Genomic DNA, 15507 nt, shown 5'->3' with positions numbered 1-15507 from the left:
GGAGCAGCCCCTACACCTCTCCATGTCACCAGAGTAGTGCTACCCAATGGGTGGGGACATGGGTGAGCCTTATCAGAGGATATGGGATTGGGAGAGCTGGTCTTGCCCCCCTCATCTAACAAGGGTTAGCAAGGGTGAGGGAAAGATGCCCTTCCTTATAGTGTGAATTTTAATTGGTCTTAAAATAAAAACCTGGTGTCAGACATTGGGGTACATGCTGCCATATTAGAGAGACTAAGATCAGTATACAGCCACCTCCTTTCTCGCTAACTCATCAGCCTAAAAGTCCTGTCTCCTCCGGCCTCATATTACTGTCTCCACCTTCACAGTGCAGGAATTAAAGGTATGAGGTTCCACCACCTCGCTCTATTTTTCTTTTACTTACTAAATCAACCTCATTTAATCCAGGGTGGTCTTGAATGCCTGATCATACTGCTTCTTATTCAAATGTGCTGGGTTCAAAGGCATATGCCACTCCTGCCTGGCTTCTATGGCTAACCAGTGGCTAATGCAACCCTCTGATCTTTAAGCAAGCTATGTTTGTTAGAACGCAAACAAAATTTCATGACAATGAAATAAATGCCCCCTCACTCCTTGCCACGTGCAGTAAACCAGAGCTGATCAAGCCCCTAAAAAGATGCAGCACTAGGGAGTGTGGGCCTTGCCCCTCTCCTGGGAAAAACAGTAGAGCTGGCCATGTTGCTGGGGAAGGCAGGGGAGAAAAAGTGAGCAAACTCTGAGAATGTAATGGTGAGTTATTGGGTCCTGGCCCTCCATCTAACACACAGTGTCATGAGCAAGGGACAGAAGCCCCCTCAGCACACCTCAAGGCCCGTGGAAGGTGGAGGAGCTGTCCATGTGGTCAGAAGACCATAAGAGCTGGTGTTATCCCTGCCTCTCACCAGCTGTAGCAGCCAGCAGAGTGGATCGTACACACCGCCTGAGCAACACAATAGTGCTGGCCCTTGTGGTATAGGTTTGGGTATGCTGGCCCTGGTGGTATAGGTTTCAATGATCTGGACCGGAGCACAGAAGAGCAGGAGAAACAACATCAACCCTTGTTGCTCACGGCATAGGTGAGCTAGCTGGGGTGTTGCTGGAAAGCTCACACTTGTTTTGAGGGTGAGAGAGATCTGGCAGGGTGACCCACTCAGAAACTACCCAGCCGACAAAAGATGGATAAGTGTAGACCCATCCCATCATCCACCCCTTCTGGGATCTACTGGAGCATGTGAAATGGCCAGCCCTGCAGACCCAAAGTTACAGAATCTTCGTGACAACAACAGGAGTCCTAGGGAGAGCTGATGTCTATGGTGTAGCAAAAACCAGAGGCCTGGGACCAGACCAATGACTCATTGTCCTGAACACTAGCAAGTGCATATGGACTAAATGTTTACAGTGTGACTCCCTAGTCACTACAGCAGCTGCCATGTGTTTTTCAATTCCTTTCTTCCTCATAACTTTTCTTGCAATTTTTGTTTTCTTTTTTTCTGGTGAGGGGAGTTAGTAAGGGTAGCAGTGATATTGCAAGGGATGGCCATATAAGCGGGATTGGGATCCATGAAGCAAAACCTACAAGGCAAAATTAAAAATGTTAAGTTGGTTCTGGAATTTCCTTCATTGTATAAGATTGTTTTGGCTATCCTGGGTTTTTTTTTTTGCCATATGAAGTTGATTATTGTTCTCTCAAGGTCTGTGAAGAACTTTGTTGGGATTTTGAGAGGGACTGCATTGAATTTATACATTGCCTTTGGTAGAACTGCCATTTTTACTATGTTGATCCTACCCATCCAAGAGCATGGGAGATCCTTCCATTTTCTGGTGTCCTCTTCAATTTTTTTCTTCAAAGCCTTAAAGTTCTTGTCAAATAGATCTTTCACTTCCTTGGTTAGTGTAACCCCAAGATACTTTATGCCATTTGTGTCTATCAGGAAAGGTGAAGTGTCTCTAATTTCCCTCTCTGCTTCTCTATCCTTTATGTATAGGTCAACTTATTATTTTGAGTTGATCTTGTATCCTGCCACATCACTAAAGGTGTTTATCAGCTGTAGGAGTTCTCTGGTAGAGTTATTGGGGTCACCGATGTACACAAACATATCAACTGCAAATAACAAAGTTTGACTTCTTCATTTTCGATTCGAATCCCCTCGATCTCTTTATGTTGTCTTATTGCTATTGCTAAAACTTCAAGCACTATGTTGAAGAGATATGATGAGAGTGGGCTGTCTTGTCTTGTTCCTGATTTTACTGGAATGGCTTTGAGTTTCTCCACATTTAATTCGATAGTAGCTATTAGTTTGTATATTGCTTTTATTATATTTAGATATGATCCATGTATCCCTTACCTCTCCAAGACATTTATCATAAAGGGGTGTTTAAGTTTGTCAAATGCTTTTTCAGCCTCTAATGAAATGATAATATGTTTTTTCTTTCAGTTGATTTATATGCCACTTAAGGCCATGCTCAACCTCTTTAGCAATCAGGGAAATGCAAATAAAAACAAATTTGAGATACCATCTTACACCTGTCAGAGTGGCTAAAATCAAAAACACCAGGATAGCCTGTGTTGGAAGGGATGTGGCGTAAAAGGAACACTCAGCCATTATTGGTGGGAATGCAACTTGTGCAACCACTTTGAAAATCAGTGTGGTGGTTTCTCAGGAAATTGGGAGTCAACCTACCCAGGATCCAGCAATTCCACTATTGGGAATATACCCAAGAGATGCCCAATCATACTACAAAAGCATTTGTTCAACTATGTTCATAGCAGATCTTTTGTAATAGAGCCTGGAAACAACCTAGATGCCCTTCAATGGAAGAATGAATAAAGAAAGTGTGGCATATATACACATTAGAGTACTTCTCAGTGGTAAAAAATAATGATATCTTGAATTTTGCATGCAAATGGATAAAAATGGAAAACACTATCCTGAGGAAGATAACCCAGACCGAAAAAGATGAATATGGTATGTACTCACTCATTAGTGGACTCTAGTCATAAATAAAGGACATTAAGCCTATAGTTCGCAAGCCTAGAGAAGCCAAATAAGAAGGTAAACCCAAAGAAAAGCATGTAGAGATTCTCCTGGAAATGGGAAGCAAATAAGATTGCCTGGCAAAAGTTGGAAGCATGGGGGTGAGGGTAGGAGTAGGTTTGGAGGAAGGGGAGAGGGGGAGAAAGAAGGGAGAGAGGAAAGACGAGAGAGCTTGGGGGAGTGGAAGGGTGGAGATGGAGGAAGGGCAGATATAGGAGCAGGGAAGAAGATATCTACATTAAGGGAGCCATTTTAGGGTTGACAAGAGACTTGGCTCTTAAGGGGATCCCAGGCTTCTATGGGATTGTACCCAGATAGGTCCTTGGGCAGCAGAGCAGAGGGTGCCTGAACTGTCCTTGCCCCACTATCACACTGATGATTATCTCGAATATCACCATAGAATCTTCGGCCGGCTACAGATGGAGATAGAGACAGAGACCCTCAACAGAGCAAGGACTGAGCTCCTAAGGTCCAGTTGAAGGACAAAAAGAGGGAGAAGATGAGCCTGGAAGTCTGGACTGTGAGGGGTTGGTCCACCCACTGAGACAGTGTGCCTGATCTAATGGGAGCTCTCAAAATCTAGCTGGACCAGGACTGAAAGAGCATGCAATAAAAACGGACTTTCTAAATGCGGCTAACAATTTGGGCTGACTGAGAAGCCATTGATAAAGGCACGGGGACCTGTTACTACTGCATTCACTGGCTTTTTGGGACCCTATTGTATTCAGATGCAAAGCTTCCTAGGCCTGGATGTAGGGGGGAGGGCAGGGTTCACTGCCTACTCTTAAGGATGGAGAGGGAGGGAGAAGAAGGAGTGGGGGAAATGGGAGGGTATGGGAGGAAGTATAAATGTTTTAATGGAATAAATAAACAAATAAACAAACACATAAATAAATAATGTTAATTTGGGAACCTAAAATGAAATTGGACCTAGAATTATAAAACAAACCATTTCATAACCTCAATACCCCTGGAAATGAGCACATCCATCAGAACAGAGACGATTATGGAGCCATCTCTGTGGGAAGACACATTCCTTTCCACCGGGCCAAATACAAAATACCTGTATGTGTTCATGCTGCTTAATCTCCCAAACTCTTTTCATTCAATTTCCCAACTTTGTCAGATACCTCAGAGTGAAATAAAGTTTCCCCTAGCCCCTCAAACACACTACAATTACTTATCTATTTAAATATTTGTCACCATGTGTGTCTATGTGTCCGTGTGTGTGCTTATATTCATGCCTGCGGGCTTCTCATGGTGAACATGGACAAGTCAGAATAAAACACCTGGTCGTTGTTTCCCTTCTTAATACCATGTGGCTCTCTACCATCAAGCTGAGCTTGTCATTGGTGGCAAAATACCTCGTTACCAACAGCTTCACTTGTGTGTCATATTGGAGACCCCAGGGATCTTTTCCCAGCATCCCTCAGTGTTTGCCTAAGTACACTTGCATCCACACCACCACCAGTCAATCCACATTGCTCTCAGGTCAGCCATTCACATAGGCACTGGATGGGGCCCTGTTTGCAACCTGGAGAATTAATAGTTCTGAATGTAGCCAGTCAGATATGGACCAGACATTTAATACCAGCACTTGGATGACAGAGGCAGATGGATTTCTGTGAGTCTGAGGGTAGCCTGATTTACAGAGAGAGTTTCAGGATAGGCTCAAAGGTCCACAGTGAAACCATGTTTCACAAAACAAAAAAATAAATAAATAAATCTGAATATTATGGTATTCCAGCAGCAAGAATGGAGTGTAAAGTTTCTTAGGATCAGTTCCCTCCTGAGAACAAAAGTTCCTGGAAGAAGAGCAGCTTACTCTGAACCTTCTGCAAGTCTAACTACCTATTAGAATTTCTGTAATAGTGGAGAGCCTGGGACACTGCAGCTCAGAGCTCAACCACACTTTATCTTGGGATATCTTCATCCCCTATGGTAGACATTCACAGACCAGCCCTGTGCCTGACCTCACATCCTGTTACTGGCTGGTGGCTTGGAAATGTACTCAAAAAACAATGGATGGCACCAAGTTAGGGGCTTCCATTGTAACCAGATGGTAGCTCAGGCCCATAGCACAGATTTTCCCACTGGGTTGCAATCTGCAGACTTATATCCTCCAATGTATTTCAAAATGGGTTGGGTCTTGACTATTCTTTATTCCAGTATTACAAAAACATGACAAGATAATGGCCACGTTGGAACATGGAATTCGGGTTACCCGAATTTGAGATCAACGTCTAAGGTCACTCAAATGTGGGTGCAGAATAAACTAGAGCATGTCTCCTGGGAGATGACAGTTGTGTTTCTGTATGGAGTGGTTTCACTATTAACCTAAGTGGAAGAGTTAGGGAGTAGCTTCTATTCTTTATCTTGTTACAGAACTTCCCTTTAAAAATGAATTAGACATCAGAATCCTGATGGCTAGGGTTGTAAGTATCTGTTTATTGTAATGTATATTTTCTACATTCTGAGTCTTATTTCCCGCATATTTGTTCACCTTCTGGGAATATGATATTCCTTTACTGTTAGCAGGGATCAGCTCAGACTTATGGCCCTGCTTTCCACTGTGAGGATTAGCATTAGCTTCCCTCAGCTATGAACTCCAAGTGCATCCACATCTGATCTTGACAGCAAACTCTGGAGTAGCCCTGTCCCTGGGACAGTGACTGAGTCATGAGCAGATAATGCAAATATCCCTGGGTGAGACCATACTTGAAGGAACTAACTGGTCAGATTTCCTGTTAAAAAGCTCCCACCAGCCGAGCGGTGGAGTCGCATGCCTTTAATCCCAGCACTCGGGAGGCAGAGGCAGTTGGATCTCTGTGAGTTCGAGGCCAGCCTGGTCTACAAGAGCTAGTTCCAGGACAGGAACCCAAAGCTAAGGAGAAAACCTGTCTCGAAAAATAAATAAATAAATAAATAAATAAATAAATAAATAAATAAAGCTCCAACCAACTCAGTTGACAGCTTCTCTCCTTCTCAAATGTGTCTTCTTCACTTGGTCGCCTATCTTGTTAGATCTTGGGTCAGGACTTTTGCTTTTGCCGTGTTCAATTCAGACCAGGGCACAATATTCTGAGTTGAGAGGTGGAGGAGAGAAGCAAATTTCTCACCCTGATCTGCCCTGTCCTAGAGAATGTGGAGAAGCTGGGGAAAGATGTTCACTGAAGTCGACTTGTTTAGACAGGAAGACCTTGTGCCTGAATGCCTGTGACAGATGGGTGGAACACCAGGGGCTCCAGGTGCAATCTAGGCAGCTGCAGGACAGAGCTTCTCTACTGACAAAGGTGACTCTCTGGCTTCCCCAACCTCTTGCCTCAGGCCCTGCTTTCTGATTCGAGGGAGAGCACACACCTCACCTCTCTGAGAACATGGAACTGAAATGACCAAATGAGGATGCCTGACCATTGCTTGCAGTCTAGGAGGAGTGAGGCTGATATTAAAGACAACAGTCAACTGCCTGGAAGGTGGATACAGAAATAAAGATGCCGTGATTACCCAGTTGTGCCCCCCTCCCGTCTCATGAAAGAAAACCTAGTTTGATAACTTCCTTTGCACCATTCTGATAAAAGAAATTAGTAAATGGGAGGGAACTGAATGCTGAACAAACCAAGAAGTCTTTTTTCATTAAGAATGATTAAGGAGACCATATCATGGCTTGTACCTCTGGCACAAGCCTTCCATCCCATTAGATTCCAGACCAGCTCCTGAAAACCAGGCCCACATCACTGGTGGAAATTTCCCATTCTACAGAGTCCAGGCCAGCACCCTGAGCATTTGGTAAGTTCTTCCCAACTCTTCTGGTGTCTTCCCAATTTAACCCCAACTCTTGGTACCATATCCTAGCCCAGAACTTTGGCAGAAACCTCTTCTTCTACTAGAGGCCAGGCCAGCATCCTGAATCCCTGGTAAGACTGCCCCCCATTATGCCCATTCTTGAGAACCACATTCCAATTGCCTCTCCTCTCTTTCTCACCATATCCAGGCCCACTCCTCTGGTGGAAGGCTTCCACCCCATCAAAAGTCAGGCCAGCTTCTTGGGAACCAGGTAAGCCACCCCCATTTCCCTATTGATAAGTGCCCAACATCACTCCTACTGTCCCTTAATCCTCGTTACACCACCTGGCTCAATCCTCAGGTGGAAGCCCCTATTTCACCAGACGCCAGGCCAGCATCCTCAATAAGACTGCTCCTGATATTGTCTAATCCTGCCCTTCCTGGCACTTATTGTTCCTCCTCTGATCACCAACATCCCTGTTCGCACCTAGGGAGGAAGCCTTCCTTTCCATCAGAGGCCAGGCCAGAATTCTGATAATGAATTATCCTTTGGCTTACTGCTGAAAGTCTCTCTCTCTCTCTCTCTCTCTCTCTCTCTCTCTCTCTCTCTCTCTCTCTCTGTGTGTGTGTGTGTGTGTGTGTGTGTGTGTGAGTGTTTGTGTGTACAGATATAGATATTAAGGAGAGTAAGGACTCAAAAGAAGAAGGCCTTATTTTCCCAGAAACAGGAGATAATCTCTGGAGGAAAGCCAACTGGAAATCAGAGCTCACCTCTGTGACTTCTTTAGTCACCTCTGCTTGAGCCAGTGAAGCTTCTTGTGTTAGACCAGAAATAATAAGGAAAATGGTGTTCCTTACACATGCTAGACCTACAGGACAAGAAGCCGTCTGGTGGGCACTACATTCCTCGAGAACCACTACAGAGAAGGATTTCCAACTTTCTTGTCTTCACATACCAGACCATGTGGGCGGCAGAGACCAAGGCTCTCACCTGCCTCTCCCCGACACATCACCAAGTGGTACCTGATAGAGCCAGCTGAATCTCAGAAGTTCACTTTTCAGGTCAGAGGAGCTGTACACACCCACGGATTTCTGCTGTTCTCAACCCTGGCCAAAAGGCTGCTTTTGCAGTGGGTCGTGGTGAATGCAGAGTCTCTTCCCTGGTCAAACTGCATGTGTTTATCATTCACCCGTCCTGCCTGCCCCAGGGAGTTAATTTCCCTCTGTGGATTCCGCCTTTAGGCCAGATACTATTTCTTCATACAGGTATCTATAAAGAAAAGCCTTAGCCATGAAGCACACTATTGTTACATCTGACTATATTAGTACCAAGATTTTCTCCTGTTAACACAATACAGTACACAGCAGGTAAAATTCAAGCAACAAGGCCCTGAAGGTAATACTGTGTCTACACACAGGACTGCAGTTTAAATTAGATCAGCAGTCACAAAATGGGAACCAGAACCTATGCAGCTTAAGGAGTCCAGTTTGTACCAGGCCTTGCACAGAAGAGAGTACTAAACTGAGCACCGATCACCTTCAGATGGGAAAATTCTTTGGATGTTTGGTGTACCTGATGCAAAAGGGTTTCTGTGTTACTAGTGGAAAGGACACTTGCAACAGAATAGAGGCTGGGACATTCTGAGATCCTGTCTCTGATAGCAACACCCCCTCCCCGTGACAAGAGCCCAGTTTGTCACTTTGTAAAGCTGGTGCTGTGCACAGTCACAGAGTAGACAGGCTTCTGATGAAGACACAAAAATGCTCATGATAACAATAAAACCAGGGGAAAGACCCTCTCTGTGCGTTTACTGTAGAATGGTGGGACACGGTCACCGTGCCCTAAGCCCATGGTTGAGTGCAAGTTAATGATGGCGAGGATTTACAGTATATGGCCTTGAGAGGGTACGTGGATGGGCCTGGCACATAAAATACAACGCAGAAGAAGCGATCCACAAATAGAAACATGTGGTATGGTTTCTACTCTATAGCTCCATATAAACTGCATTGTTTATGGAATTGCACCCTACAGCATTCCAAGCAGGGAGATCTGAGGAGCTGCCTGGACTTTCCAGATTCCACTATCAATTGCTTCAACTGCCAGGTTCCACAACTGTAGGTGGAAGGGTGCCAGTCAGTTTTGGCCCCATTTCTTCTCCTGACTCCTGCCCCAGAAGGACAAAAGACCAACTATGTGAAAAACTTAGACCCAGGACATGGCTCACAGGAACCAATTTCGAGGAGTGTATGTGTGCGCTTGTAGCAGGCATCTACTCAGAAATGGTGTGTGTGTGTGTGTGTGTGTGTGTGTGTGTGTGTGTGTGTGCGTGCGTGTGTTTGTGTGTGTGTATGTCTGTTTGTGTGCGTTTGTTGCGGACACCTTCTCAAATGATGTGAGTGAGAGTGTGTTGTTTGTGTGTGCTTGGAGTGGGCATCTCCTCGGAACTGGTGTGAGTGAATGTCTCTCTGTGTGTGTGTGTGTGTGTGCTTGGAGTAGGCATCTCCAGCAGAAGTGGTAGCAGCCTTAAGGTAGTCCATTTCCTGCAGGTAATACAGTTTATCCTGTCCGAAGTTTTCTCCTAGGCAGTGCACAACTTCCAAGGCAGGAGAAGATCCAGGGAAGAGGCTGAGCTCCGGGAGGGGCCACAGGACGCTGATCTGCTGCCCACTGGGAGGTAGGGGTTCAGGTCGCCCTCCCTGGCTGGGTGTGTGGGAGCCTCAGCAGTCTCCTGGAGGAACTGTCATTCTCCCTGCACTTGGGAAGACCTCGGTTACTTTGTAAGCCAAGTGTGGAAGTTATTTCCCCGCGCCAGACTCTGCCTCTGGGCCGTCTCTGGTGCTCCAGAGACATGGTACCAGAATATTTAAATCAGTGTGGCGTTAAATACGTTTTAATATCTGATAGGGCCAGTTTCTGCGCATTGCACTTTTTTTCCTTTCAGGAACGTGTTCGGGCCCGCGGCAGGGGGCGGGGTCGCGCCTCCGCCTCGGCTCTGGTTCCAGCCTAGCCTCACCAAGGCAGAGATGGAAATCCCGAGGCTGCTCCCGGCTCGCGGGACACCACAGGGCGGCGGCGGCGGCGGCTGCTGCCCCGCGGGTGGCGGCGGGGTGCCCGGAGCCCCGGACTCTCTGGCTTGTCAGGCCCCCACGCGCCGCCTCCTCCTGCTCCGGGGGGCCCAAGATGGCGGGCCGGGGCCGCGGAGCGCAGAGGCCCAGAGGGCCTCACGGGGCCTGGGCCCGAGCCCTAGCGCGAACCGCTTGGCGCCGAGGCCGGATCCCCGGAGCCGCGGCGGCGGCGGCGGCGGAGGAGGAGGAGGCAGAGGCGGCGGCGGCGACGACTTCTTCCTGTTGCTGCTCGACCCGGTGGGTGGCGACGTAGAAACGGCGGGCGCGGAGCAGGCCGGAGGGCCGGTGCGGAGGGAGGAGGCCGGGACAGGCCCGGGGCCAGAGCGGCGTGCGAGCGGCGTGGCGAACCCCGCGGGCCGGCCCGAGCCGGGGCTCCGGCGCCCGTCGGCCGCGCCGGCTCCGTCGCCGCTCCCCGCGGCGGGCCCGAGCCCGGGCCCCGGCCCCGCGGCGGCCTTCGCGGGCACCATCACCATCCACAACCAGGACTTGCTGCTGAGCTTTGAGAACGGCTTCCTCACCCTGACCACGCCCCCGCTGCCCGCCTGGGAGCCAGGGGTCGCGCCGGTCCCGCAGCCGCAACCCGGGGTCCCCGGCGGCCCCGGCGGCCCGGACGGCCCGCAGGCCGGCTGCCCGCCCGCCGCCGCGGCAGCCGCCGCTGCCGCCGCGGCCGCCGGCTCCTCGCAGCTGGGCGACTGCCCCGAGCTGCCACCCGACGTCCTGCTGGCCGAGCCGGCGGAACCCGCGCCCGCGCTGGCGCCTCCGGAGGAGGAGGCCGAGGCCCCGGCCGCCGCCCAGAGCCCCCGCGGGCCTCTCGGCCCGGGCCAGAGCCAGGGCCCGGGCCCGGGCGTGCTGCTCTACCTGTGCCCGGAGGCGCAGTGCGGCCAGACCTTCGCCAAGAAGCACCAGCTGAAGGTGCACCTGCTGACGCACAGCAGCAGCCAGGGCCAGCGGCCCTTCAAGTGCCCCCTGGGCGGCTGCGGCTGGACCTTCACCACCTCCTACAAGCTCAAGAGGCACCTGCAGTCGCACGACAAGCTGCGGCCATTCGGCTGCCCGGTGGAGGGCTGCGGCAAGAGCTTCACCACCGTGTACAACCTCAAGGCGCACATGAAGGGGCACGAGCAGGAGAACTCCTTCAAGTGCGAGGTGTGCGAGGAGAGCTTCCCCACGCAGGCCAAGCTCAGCAGCCACCAGCGCAGCCACTTCGAGCCCGAGCGGCCTTACCAGTGCGCCTTCTCCGGCTGCAAGAAGACCTTCATTACCGTGAGTGCCCTGTTCTCTCACAACCGCGCCCATTTCAGGGAACAGGAACTCTTCGCCTGCTCCTTCCCAGGCTGCAGCAAGCAGTACGACAAGGCTTGCCGCCTCAAGATTCACCTGCGGAGCCACACGGGAGAGCGGCCTTTCCTTTGCGACTTTGACGGCTGTGGCTGGAACTTCACCAGCATGTCCAAACTCCTGCGACACAAGAGGAAGCACGAAGACGACCGCAGGTTCACCTGTCCCGTGGAGGGCTGCGGCAAGTCCTTCACCAGGGCCGAACACCTCAAGGGCCACAGCATCACCCACCTGGGCACGAAGCCCTTCGTGTGCCCCGTCGAAGGCTGCTGTGCCAGGTTCTCTGCCCGCAGCAGCCTCTACATCCACTCCAAGAAGCACTTGCAGGACGTGGGCACCTGGAAGAACCGATGCCCGGTCTCCACCTGCAACAAACTCTTCACGTCCAAGCACAGCATGAAGACCCACATGGCCAAGAGGCACAAGCTCAGCCAGGACCTCTTGGGCCAGCTCGAAGCCACCAACTCTCTCACGCCCAGCAGTGAACTGGCCAGCCAGGGGCAGAGCGATCTCAGCAGCCCCGAGCTGGTGTCTCTCTTCTCGGATGTGCCCGGCCACAGTTCTGCCGCGGCGCTGGACACGGCCCTGGTCAACTCTGGCATCTTGACTATTGACATGGCCTCTGTGAACTCCACTCTCGCAGGAGGTCTCCCTGCCGAGAACAGTAACCATTCCTTAGGGCCAGCGGCGGACCCCCGGGCCCAGAGGGCCCCCAGTGACCTTCCCCAGGGACTGGATACCTCTCTCTTCTTCGGAACCTCGGTGGCCGCTTATCAGCAGAACCCCTTAGACATGGACGATGTCCCCGGGGGAAGCGTGGGGGGGCTCTTTGGCTCCCTGGCCCTGAAAAACTCAAGCCTGGAGCCCCAAGCTTTGACACCCAGCAATAAGTTAACCGTGGACACGGAAGCTCTGACTCCCTCCAGCAAGCTTTGTGAAAACAGTGTCTCAGAACTGCTGACCCCTGCCAAAGCCGACTGGAACGTGCATCCCGACTCTGACTTCTTTGCGCACGAGGAAGAGACCCAGTTTGGATTCTCCAACCCAATGGGAAGCCACGGTTCTCAGAAAGAAACAGATCTCATCACAATGACTGGCACCCCGTTTTTGGTATGAACCTACTCTGCCCTGCCTGCCCAGCCTTGCCCTGCCCTGCCCTGCCCTGCCCTGTCGTGCCCTGCCGTGCGGCTCACTTTTATCACACTCTGGTCTGAGGCCGTTCTGGAAGGAGTGCTTCTGTGCAGTCGTTTCTTGCTGCTTTGCAGAGGAACGCGTCTGTGGACTACAAATTTAGAGATTTACATTCTCATCCTGGGCCTGGAACTCATGAGTTCTGTGACCTTCAGCAAGTCTCCCAACCTAGCTGAGCCTTAATGTTTTCTTTTCCTTCTAAAGGAGGTGGTTTGGTCAGATGGCTTCTACTCTCTTTTCAGGACTTTAGGCTCTGGATATTAAGTGTTTTTTTTTTCCTTAACATTTTTTTGTGACAGCCCAATAATGATATGCTCTTATTTTGAATATAAAGTAAATTAAATTATGTAATAGTGAATATATACTTTGCACTTGACTTCATCAATTGTAAATCCATGTATCATATTATTTGTTTTTATCTTTTTCCTCTTTTAGTATTTTCAAGGAGCTCCAGATTTTATTTTATTCATAAATATTCAGTACTGATCTTCAGAATTCATTTGGTCTTTAGAAAAAAATTATTGTAATAGTTTCTTTATATCAATTAATACCCGTTTTAAGTTCATATTGTCACATAAATGCTTCCCGGTTTAATATTCTTTAACGTTCTGAAATTATTTTAACTTCTATGTCCCATTTTCCCTCTTTTCTTAAGAATCTTTTCATTGAAAATAATTATTTTTGAGTAGAATTTGCCACATCTCATCTAATTTTTACTGATTGTGTCCTTTGTGTTTCCTAAGTTTTCCTAATTTAGTAGTTAATGACTTGATCATATTTAAATATTCTTTTTGCATGAATGTTTTATAGATCACCCTCTGCTCTTTTATTAATTTGCTTATGCTGTCTCCTTTCTCTTTTGGTGATACTGAGAGACTTTACTGGTCAGGACGTTTGTTTGTTCTTACTTTTGCTTCTAATATATTGAATTGTTCATGTACAATCCTTACCAATTAGGGGAAGAGGAGATGTTTAGAACACTTCAGAAAATGTAATAAAGTATTATCCAGTGCCAGAATATTCCCTGAAATGATGGTAAACTAACAAGACAAAGTAACAAAGAGATTTGTGTTGGCTGTTTTCATTGTTGTTATTTCAGACAGCTTTTGATGGTAGTAGGAGGCTGTGTTGTGGAATTGCGGTCTAGGACTTTGTCATAAAAGATACTCAGGGTCCAGTTATTGCTCTGTGGTATTGGAGAGATTCTCTTGGAGGTACTGGTCTCACTAAAGTCAGTTTCCTGTTTACTGATTCGTGTGTATGCACATGACTAAACATTCCCTAGCCTTTTTTTTTCTCAGACAGTTTTCAACACGTAAGAAAAAGTATGTATTTCAGTACATTTTCATGACTTCATATGCTCTTTTTACAATCTCAGTTTTTTGTGTTGTTCAGGAAAAATAGTCTTAATTCAGTCCTGTTGATATTTAAGTTAATAAAGTGTTGTGGGTTTTAGAATGAAACAGGAAAGGGTCTCTTTCTTAACTTGAATATTTTTCTCTCCCAAATAGTTATGGGAACAGTGTCCACGTGATTATCGCCATGCTCTCCATTTGATTAGTCTGTCAGCATCCTTGTTCTGTTTCTAACATCAGGCTTCTCTCTGTGACTGTGGAGCCTCTGATTCTTTCAACATCTGATAAAGGAGCAGAGGGTGATCATATCCTCTGTGATCTGAAGAGAACATTGTTTATAGTTTTCCAGATTGAAAGATGTGAAAGATTGAATCTCAATATTGTGTAAACACTGTACAGAGAGTATAGCATTTTTAGTTTATGGAATATTTCCATAACTTATGTCTTTTATTTTTGTTCAGAGCAACCCTGTGAAGTAGTTTTAGCAAAGTCTGTGCATGTTTCATACTATAGTTTAGCCAACTCACATTCCAACTGGTTTCGGCTATGACTGACAGTTCTATATATAGCTTCACAGAAAAAGAAGTTTTTTTCACCTCTCCTGTTTGCAGCTTCCAAGATTCACTCTCCTCTGTCATAAGTGGCTGCTTTGTTCCAACTTAATTGGTTTCTGTTAGCTTCTGCTTATTTTTCTATAGTCTAATCCCTTGCCTATGCGTCCCAGTTCTTCCTTATCTTTCTTTTACTTTCTTTCTTTATTTAATGGGTAGATATTTTTCCTGTGACCATCCCTTCACTATTTTCCTCATGGCACATTTTATTTCAGTGCTAGCATTCACTGAGTGTATACTGTAGTTCTGTGTGGACAGTAAAAAGCTATTTTCTGAGCTTAAATAATACTGTGTGTATATATAATTCAACACATAAAGGAGATTATTTTTATGCTGTTCAAATGAGAAGTGAATTCTGTTTCATTATTTCTATTTAAAAAGTTTTTTGCCAGGGAGTTCTGCTAATCCTTTCTTATTTGTTCTAGTGTACTAGTCTAGTAGCATTTGCATGTAGATGTTTATGGATGACAGACTTTGGAAATGCACTAAAAATTTGCCACTATGAAATGTTTCCTTGTTGTGTGTATGTTGGTATTTATACATACCCACAGATACTCACAAATATTTTAAAAATGGTTGTACTCATTTAGTGAAATGAAAAGTAGGCATACTTTTATAAATCAAAGAAATGCTTAGAATTTTATTTTGTCTACCCATTTGACAGTTTTCCATGTTTGTGTTGAAGCTATTTGTATTCATAAAATATATTTCAAAAGTGTTATTCGTTTGAAAGTTCTTAAATAGACCACTATTTTTGTGTTTGGCAAATAAGTCTGTCAAGGATGAGCTGAATACACAAGTCATGAAAATAAAGTAAATTTATAAACATGAAGATAAATTAATGTTGTGATTTTATTTATTTATTTATTTATTTATTTATTTAATTCCTTAAAGCAACTTTTTTCCAATAAGAAAGCATAAACTCTATTTTCCTACCTGCTCCTAGCAATTTCAAAGGGCAAATGCTACTTTTCTTAAAGATGTCAGATTTGATTTGTTTCACTGAACTAAGTTCTTCAAATTCTTTCTATCTCAATATGGCTTTATAGAAGAATGTTGAACAGTTTT

At 46.9% G+C, this 15507-nt stretch overlaps 1 protein-coding gene across 1 annotated transcript; it reads left to right on the top strand.

Annotated features, from left to right (window-relative positions):
- The first annotated feature begins 9701 nt into the window (after positions 1 to 9701).
- Positions 9702 to 15271, top strand: LOC121445071 (zinc finger X-linked protein ZXDB-like). The gene has a single exon (XM_041647061.1). The coding sequence runs from the start codon at positions 9843 to 9845 to the stop codon at positions 12396 to 12398; it is 2556 nt and encodes an 851-aa protein (XP_041502995.1). The 5' UTR covers positions 9702 to 9842; the 3' UTR covers positions 12399 to 15271.
- Positions 15272 to 15507: the final 236 nt, after the last annotated feature.

Source organism: Microtus oregoni, unplaced genomic scaffold, assembly GCF_018167655.1.
Source record: "Microtus oregoni isolate MIOR12 unplaced genomic scaffold, Mior012 000155F_ref0000269, whole genome shotgun sequence".
Classification (NCBI taxonomy): domain Eukaryota; kingdom Metazoa; phylum Chordata; class Mammalia; order Rodentia; family Cricetidae; genus Microtus; species Microtus oregoni.
Note: the sequence above shows the minus strand (reverse complement) of the source record. Positions and strands in the feature narration are given on the sequence as shown.